Raw genomic sequence first — 8,673 nt, forward strand, 5'->3', positions numbered from 1 at the left:
TTGAGATAAAGCAATTAAAGTGCCTAGTATAGAGCTAAACAAATAGGAAAATATAGAACCTAGTGTTCGCTTTGTGTCCCATTTTTCAGTTTTTTTCTGACCTCTCTATCACAGGGGTCAGCAAACATTTTCCGTGAAGGGACAGACAGTAAATATTTTAGGCCACACAGTCTTCGTCCTCATTACTCCGCTTTGCTGTTGTAATGTAAAAGCAGCCACAGATAGTATGGAAATGATGGCATAACGGTCTGCTAATAAAACTCTAAGGACACCAAAATTTGAGTTTCATATAATTTTTGCGTGTTACAAATTCTTCTTTTTGATTTTTTTCCAACGGTTAAAAATGAAGAAGAAGAAAAAAAGCATCCTTAGCTTGTGGACCATCTAAAAATAGGCAGCGGGCCCAAGCTGGCCCGCGGGCCACTGTTTGCAGGTCTGTGCTCTACTCCTTGAATCAATATTCTCTCATCCCTAAGACTCCGTGGGTGTGCATGCTTCCTCCCATCCCCCCGAGTCCTCTCTCCTTTCATACATTCTCTCCTCCAGGCCAGAAGTTTAGAAACTCAGCAAATTTAGGTTTACCCAGAAGGCTTATCTTCCCTGCCCGGGTGACTGGGGACCTTGGGATTCTTGTCCTATCTTGTCAAGCGGCCAAGTTGCTGGAATGCAGAGGGAGGGTGACTCACTGTGTCAGTTCTGCAGAGGCATGAAGATTAAATTCTCTCTCCAACCTTCCTCTTCCCCGCTACCGGCCCCTCCCCACAAGAGACCCCCAAACCCCAAACGAAAACCAGGATCATATTGCGAGTCCTCCATGGGCTCTGCAGGCAGAAACCAGACTGCTGCCTTCCAAGGAGCTCTCAATCAGTGCACCTGAGCTTAACAAGAGAAAGGATACAGAAGACCAAACTTTTTAAATGCTGCGATGTTGTCATCCCGCGTGAAGCCTTCCTCGGCTCCTCCTTCAATATAATCCCAAGTCGATTTAGAGAGAAGTTCCCGTGCTTGCGCCTCAAAATCTGTCACACACACCATGGGCATTTCTGGACCTTCAAAGGAAAAACCCAAACCAAACAAACAAAACCCAGTAAGGACACTTCAGAGGTAGAGGAGACGCTGGAGGGGGGATACAGCACTAAGTTGTTTGGATTCATCAGGAAACCACGCCCCCACCGTGTTCTTGTTCTTTATCTCCATGGAGGTATTGCCAAAGGTGCTGAACCCCCAGCCAGCAGGCAGGGAGTCACATTGCACTCCCCCAATCTCCTGCTCCCTCCCCTTCCTCCTGATTTTCTGCTTTTCTAAATATCCCTCATGTTTGTCCCTGAATCTCTATGCCCACTGCCTTGGATCTACTTGAGGCCCCACCAGCTCTTCTAAGATTATTACAAAAATTTCTTATCTTTGTCATTTAGCCTCCAGATTCACGCTCCATCTTGTCTCCCTCTAGCTGCCTCGGCTTTTTCTAAAATGTAAGTCCAATCATGCTTGTTGTCCTTCAAGGGCCCACATCACGGCATTCACAGTTTTCCAGGACCTGGCCCGTCTCACCAGCGTCATTTCTTGGTGGTTCTTCCTACTGGTCATCTGGGTATTTCCTGAACATGCTGGAGGTTCTTTCCTACCTCTGTGCCTTCTTAGGAGGAGATCCATCAGGGTGGGAAAATTGGGGCTGAACTGATATTAATATCCGGGAGTTCTCAGGACTCTCTGCTTAGAGCCTTGGTTGATACCAGGGAGAAAGCTGATTTGTTTTCATCTCCTTGGCTGGGTCATTGAATGTGTTGCTAATTTGAGACCAAGAAAACAACACATTACCTCCATTCCTTCCCATCCCCAGTCTCAACCTTGTAAAGCCGAAGCCTGGTCCTTCTGTTACAAGTAGCCCTGAAAGGGAAAGGGGCAGGGTTTGGAGGGTAAATCCCTCCAGTCTCGGTAAGGGCGGTGGGAGAGCAGTGCAGAGCTGCTGAAGGTATGGGCTGCAGTGAGTCACAGCATGGAAGATTCCAGTAGGAAAGGCTGAGGAGTCTGTAGTTCACAGCTCTGGGCATCTCCCCAGCATTTGGCAGCAGGGTGAAAATGAGCCAAAGTCTGTGAAACAGGATGCCTTTTTATCACTGACTGAGGGATGGGGATAAGCCCCAGGAACCAGGGCTTCAAACACGAATGGGGCAGCTGCTGGAATGGACAATGGAGCCGAGGAGGCCAGGTGAAATGGGGGGTGATGGGAATCTTGATAGGGATAGGGCTGGTGCAGAACTGGCCTGAGGGCACCCAGAGCTGTGCTGGAATCCAGTCAAGTCAAACAGAGAAGTAGCTCCAAACACCTACCTCAGGGGCTAAGCAGAAGGAAGTTCTATGACAGCAAGCAGAGCCCCTGGGATGGGACCTAGGCTCTGGATGGAGGCACGGGAGAGGAATTTGGAGCACAGCCACAGAGCTTCTTATAGACAAAGCGCCTTGTCAGTGGGTGGGCAGGGAGCTACTGAGGTGCTGAGTTGAGTTTGACAAAGTACAACAACCATGTCTAATTTATCTCCCTCCTTCCAGACCCTTCCAGGGCTCAGAAACTTTAGTCGAATGAATTAATCATTGAATTTATCCAACTGCACTGCAATCGCGTATTCAACCTCTGTGTGCAGAAGAGACCTAGCACCGCAGGCCTGAGGGTGATGTCCCTCAAAAGGCCTGCTTGCCAGTTCGGACTGCGGCTGGAGCTGGGGACCGAGATTTCAGGAAGGTTCCCATCACTCCCTGGTGAGACTGGCTCGACATGTCTCAACTGTTTGTGTCAACAATGTGATGATGCTGAACATCTGCTTTCCCTCTGAGATCTAGAATTTCGGTACGGGTGAGGCAGAGCGTGTCTATGTGACCAGCCCCCACCAAAAAACTTTGGGCACTGAATCTCTGAAATGAGCTTCTCTGGTAGAAAACATGTCACACGTGTGGTCACCACTCATTGCGGGAGGAATTAGGCATAGCTGGCAGAACTCCCCTGGGAGATGACTCTTGGGCGCTCACACCTGGTTTCCTCCAGATTTTGCCCCACAAGCTTTTTCCATCTGCTAATTTTGCTGTGCATTCTTTCCCTGTAATAAATCACAGTGTCGTCTATATGCTGAGTCTGCCTAGCGAATCACGGAACCTGGGACCCCCCAACACACTTCGTATCCCCAGGCACTAAGATGATATGTGACACCTCGTTCCTGTTCATAAACGTTCATTACTTGAGTTTAACACCCCCTGTCAGTCATCTCTCTACTTTGTCCCCTACATTACACGCCCACAGACAAGCTCCTCTGCAGATTTCTAGTGTAGAAATCCAACAGCGCTTGTGTCTAATCCAAGAGGAGTGGCTCGGGCTCACTCAGAATTACTTGCCTGGATTAGTGTGAATCGTATCATCGGAAAGCTGCGTGGAAATAAAGAAAGGATGCAGCAGCGTCTTTACATATACATTGAACATCATTGTAATGCATTTCTGTCTACTATTTCCTTTTCTATTTACTATCTCCTTTTTACTTCCCTGTGAAGTACAGAAAGAAGGTATTAGTCTCTTTACTTTGCATTTGAAGAGAAGGATGCAATAAATTACTACAAAGGAAGGGACAGAATCATGTCTCCTGGTAACCTCTAAAGACAGACATTTCCCATTTTAATTTCATCATGCTACAAATAGTTGGTTCACATAAATTACTTGTCAGATTGAATGTAAAAGAATTTTTTAGGGTGGAAATAACAATTATGATGATTTTTTTTCCTTTTCATAGCACACGTCGTAAAGCTTAGAAGAGAGTACAGAATCCATGATTTTCAGTAGAGGTCCAATATAAGGCTTATACCCAGTTGTTCAAAGCTTTCCCTAAGTTTGGGAAGGAGATTTAGCACTATATGTTTTGATGTATTTCGGTTTGATCCATTCCAGACTTAAAGCCACCAGATATTAAAGGGAAGGTCCGTGTTATTTAATGGTTTGCTTGCATTCCCATTTCATTTGAGCTCCATTCCAGTATTTTTTCTTCTTTTCTCCTCTACCCCACCTGACCAAGAGGAAGAGAAGGGGAGAAAAGGATAACAGTTTCTTGAGAACTAAGAACTTTAACCCATGTCAGCTCATTTAATATGCTCAGACTTTTTGTCTCGTGGTCAACAATGGCGAGGTACAACTAGCAGAGCAGCGATAAGGAAGCTAAAACCTCAGAGCAAGGACACTCAGTGGTATCTGTTGCTAATAAAGTTCAAATAGTTTTTCCTGAACGAGGGAAGGGTCAGGGACATCGAGTGAGGCCTTCAGAAGGAATTTCAAGGCAGTCTTTGTGCAATACTGCCATTTGATCTAATGCAGCTAGGCTAGATAACAAGTTGTTGGTTTCCTTTGAAGATTTCATCTGACTGGTATGATTCATGTTGGTGTCACTTTAGGAATTCTGGGTATTTTCAGTCACCCGGGAATCCAACTATTATTTTAATAACATCTTTTCTATGGGAAAATACGTGCTGAGTTCTAAACAAATGACTTCCAAGTCGAGTTTTGGAGCACAGCCATGTTGTGAGTTGTGGAGTGTTGCAGACCACGTAGGGCAGTACTGGGAGACACCGACCTCAACGTTCACAGGATGCTTTGAAAGGTGGGGGATTTTCTCATTCTACTGAACAGCGGAATAATTTGATTACACAAAGACCTTTGGGGACAACATGATGGCTCCTTAATGACAACAATAAAATTGCAATCATTTACTGAGTGCTTCATTATGTGTCCTGTGCTGTGTAAACTGTTTTAATGTGCATTAATGTTTCAACCCTTCTAATAATCCCCAATCACAAGTATTACGATCCACATTCACAAATGAGAAACCTAAGTCCAGAGAGGTTAGAATACTTTGCCCACCTTCCCATGGCTGGTACCATGTTCTGACTCCCATGGCCTGGCTCTTAAGCAAACAGTGCAGCAAACACGTGCAGCCGAGGGTGGTTCATAGGATGAGAGGTGGCATTTAAAATGCCATGGGCATGTGCAGCTTTGTCCCCTTCCCTCGACAAAAATCATAACTCAGTCAGAAAGTTTAAAAGTTTTATTCCCTAGCTGGTCATAAACAATAACCTCACACATTGAAATCAGCCTTACCAGTCTACAAAGCACTCTGCCTTCTATTATTCCATTTGATGATCTCAATAACCCGGTGAGATGAAGGGTGATCAGAGAGCAGTTGTACAAGAGACCCGTTTATAGATGAAAAAATTAAAACCCAGAGAACCCAAGTGAATTAATTATCCAAGCTTACATGATGAGAATGGCAAAGTCTGACCAGGAATCTTTCTGACGTGCTTTGGCTCTGTTTGAGCCAGTATGGGGCATCCGTGGTAGCTTAGGAGACATTCAGCTCTCTGCTTTGTAGGGTCGGAGGAATTGCATAAAGTGAGCTTGGTCAATTCCCACAAAATCTAGGCCACTGGGAAAGGTGTCCTGTGTGAGGGTCACACCCTGTCTTTCATTTGCTCAGAAAGGATGGAATGTGCAAAACAGACGTCCAAACAACACAAATGCTCAGAACAAACTCTAGATTCTATTCTTTCACTGCCCACCTTAGGTCTTGTAGGTGCAGCTATCTCTAATAGCGGCAATCATGGAAGGTAGCAGGAGAGAGATGAGAAAGCAAAGAGCGGCTGGGGTGAAGAAAGGCAGTTATGTCTCTCTGTCTTCTTCCTAGAACCTCTCACTATGGCAATGAAGCCAGACTGTATTTCTGAAGTCCATAAGGCATTAATAGCTGAGGGAGTCCATGGAGTTAAGAAGATCAACCCTCTTAAGCTTTGTAACTTAGCAAACATGGGCTCAAACCACAGCTCTGCTACTTGCTCACCATGGTCCCATGAAAAAGTTACTTGTGAAAGAAGAATATCAATGCCTACCCCATAGGAGCCTCATGAGGACTAAACACTATAGCTCACAGAGAGTTTCTAGAACAGTGCCTTGTTAAGAACAGATCATCAATAAATGGTAGACCCACTTGCATTTTTCTTGATGACATGTGCATTCTCTTTTGAGGCTTTGGAGGTTGAAAGTGGCTTCAAGATTTGAGTAATTCTGTGACTGTATCAGTTTAACCCTCTGTCAGATTTAGTCATGAATTTATCCATCAATTCATGCTATCAGCCAGGGAGGCAGAGGCATTTCCTACTCAACGAGCTGCCTGATATATTCCAGTCACTTAAAGATAGGCAGGATTATATGACCCGTTCTGGCCAGTGGGCTTGGGGTGGAAGTGACATATGTTAGTTCTGGGCCAAAAATTTGATAGCTGATATGTGACCCTCCATCTTTCTTTTCTCCTGCTGCAGTAATCTGGAGGCCATGTTCTCCAGGAAACATAGCTACAGATAAAGGCAGCTTGAGTCCCTGAATTACTGTTTGGAAAGGAGCAGCCTTAGAGATCAGTCTGTTGAGGTCTGGCTTCCAGCTGATTTTGCATGAGCAAGAAATAAAGATTTGTGTGTCAACCCACTAAGATTTCAGGCTTTATTCTTTACTACAGTATAGCCAAACTTACCCTGACTAATATATTTAGACATGGGATTTAAAAAAAAGTATATGATGTCAATCTCTGCTCTCAAAAAGCTTACAGTCAAAGGAGAAGACAGATTTTTAATAGTACATTCTCTGTTAGTTGCTGATATAGAGTGTAACAGATGTCCTTTTCTGGGGTAAGTTCTGTGGGAATTTGGGAATATTCCCATTGTCTCTTAAATAGTGTCCCACAGATGACGTTCTACTCTGGATAGTCTAGACAAGCTCCAATTCTTAGCTACCTATAAAATGCGGACTGACCATGGAGATCTTGTGAGAATTGAAGGATCTTGTAAAATGCGGGATAGCCTAGTGATGAAGTGTAAAGACTTTGGGAGTTTTGCTTCCTGTTAGGAAGTAGAAGATCACAAAAGGCCATTTCTCCTTTGATCCAATTTCCGGGCTCTCTATTCTGTTTCATTGACCTATTTGGCTATCTTTCTAGTGTTGATGAAAAAGCGGTTCTAGGGAAAGTCACCTCACAGGGTGATCTGATCAAAATGCCTAACCGGGCAGGTCATGATGGGTAATCACGCCCCAGACCTATAATTTCTTAGTAAAAGGCACATCTTTGCCTTAAGCAAGCCCTGTCCATTGTTTCTGTGCATCTAGGTTCACACACCATTGAAATGCCTCCTTTTAGAAGTAACCACCCCCCAGAGAGCACATAACGTTGTGAACTGTCCTGTCATCCCATTTCCGCCTTGCTTTCTCCCACCTTCATGTGATCTTCCTTATGCTCCCTCCTTAATGCCAAACGTGTAAGAGAAGCTGCAAACTGCCTTTCTGAGAAACAAAGAACACAACGTCCTTATCTACACAGTCTGTTGAGATCTGGCTTCCACGCGTATCGTCTGATTGGCTCAAATACATTTTTATAAAAATTCTCTACAGGCTTGGGCGTTCTTCTGTGGACAGTACCAACATCGCCGTGGTTCTCCCCAGATGGATCTATAGACTCAAATCGACACAATCACAGTCCCCAAATGCTTTGCATTGGAGGGAATTGGCACCTCGTTCCAAAAAAGCTTATTCCCCAAAGAAACTACCCCTGTTCAGTTGTTTGTGAAACATTAACTTCTCTGTCTTTCAGAAGCAGTAGCCATATCACTGTTTTCCTCTGTCTGTGCAGGAAACAGTGGTCAAGGTACAAAATATATCCCCGAGAGGAGGGAATGTTCCAGAGCCCTTTTTCAAGTGGACATGTTTTGACTCATGTTCCCACCTAAGGGTGAACACTCCCCCAGATGATTCTAAGACTGAACTAGAGATAACCTCTGTCGGCAGCTTCCTTCCTTGCTGGCCCCGTCGGTCTCCTATTACCTGTCTACATGACCTGTTTTTGCCAAACCCCTCACCTTATAAATTCAGTTACCCATGATGTCTCAGATAGTCTCCTTCCTCTGCGGTCGCTCCACCTGCCACTTCCTCTCCGACCCCAGTTCTAAGCCCACAGAAGACACCCACCAACAAACCTGATTTTAGTGTCCTCCAGCACTCGCGAAAGGGGCGTCTAGAGGCAGCCGTTCAAAGCCTGGCTCACTGTTGAATGGGGTAGGAAACAGTCAGTCACTGCCCATGAGTACAGAGGAGGTTCAAGGCTAAAAGTTATCCTTTTAATGGGAACAATATTCAGATTTGGAAGTCAATGAGCAACTAGGCCAGAGCAAGGTTAACTATGAAATGAACTTTTGGTGCTTTGTGAAGTTACCTCAGACTTCAGTGAAGTTCGTCACAAAATTAAACTTCAAAATAAAATAGTTGCTTATTTGCTCCCAAACCACATACTTTGCCCAGTTCATCAAAGATGGTTAGAGGGAGGGAGTGGGTGATTTCAGGTGGAGAATAACAGAAGCCGCTCGCCCCCACGTTGTTAAGGAAGGGCTTGTCTGGGAGGTGGTGAGGGGATGGGTGAAGGACAGCCACCACCTGGGGGCTGGTGCGCAGAGAGCAGAGGGGACCCAGCCAGGACAGTCTGAGGGGCGTACTGTGTAGACACACCTGACAGAGATGAATATGGGAGACATGGAGAACCACTAATATATTTGAGTGGAGAACCTATGTAGTAATATAGGCAGGGAAAGGCAAACACAAGACTACATGTG

General features: G+C 45.1%; 1 protein-coding gene across 4 annotated transcripts in view; it reads right to left on the bottom strand.

The window, feature by feature from the left end:
• Positions 1 to 8,154, bottom strand: part of HAO2 (hydroxyacid oxidase 2) — a 33,871-nt gene extending 25,717 nt beyond the window's left edge. Inside the window, exons 1-4 of one of the 4 annotated variants that reach the window (XM_081026741.1) lie at positions 8,044 to 8,154; positions 3,846 to 4,043; positions 3,385 to 3,529; positions 911 to 1,049 (exon numbers count right to left, since the gene is read on the bottom strand). In XM_081026741.1, the coding sequence (XP_080882867.1) occupies positions 911 to 1,049; positions 3,385 to 3,472 (227 nt within the window). In that variant the 5' untranslated portion in view covers positions 3,473 to 3,529; positions 3,846 to 4,043; positions 8,044 to 8,154. Of the gene's footprint in view, positions 1 to 910; positions 1,050 to 3,384; positions 4,178 to 8,043 lie in introns of those variants that run through there. The other 3 variants (XM_081026740.1, XM_081026744.1, XM_081026742.1) reach the window with 3 other exon arrangements.
• Between the last annotated feature and the right edge of the window lie 519 nt (positions 8,155 to 8,673).

This window comes from Rhinolophus hipposideros (assembly GCF_964194185.1).
Source record: "Rhinolophus hipposideros genome assembly, chromosome: 19".
Classification (NCBI taxonomy): Eukaryota; Metazoa; Chordata; class Mammalia; order Chiroptera; family Rhinolophidae; genus Rhinolophus; species Rhinolophus hipposideros.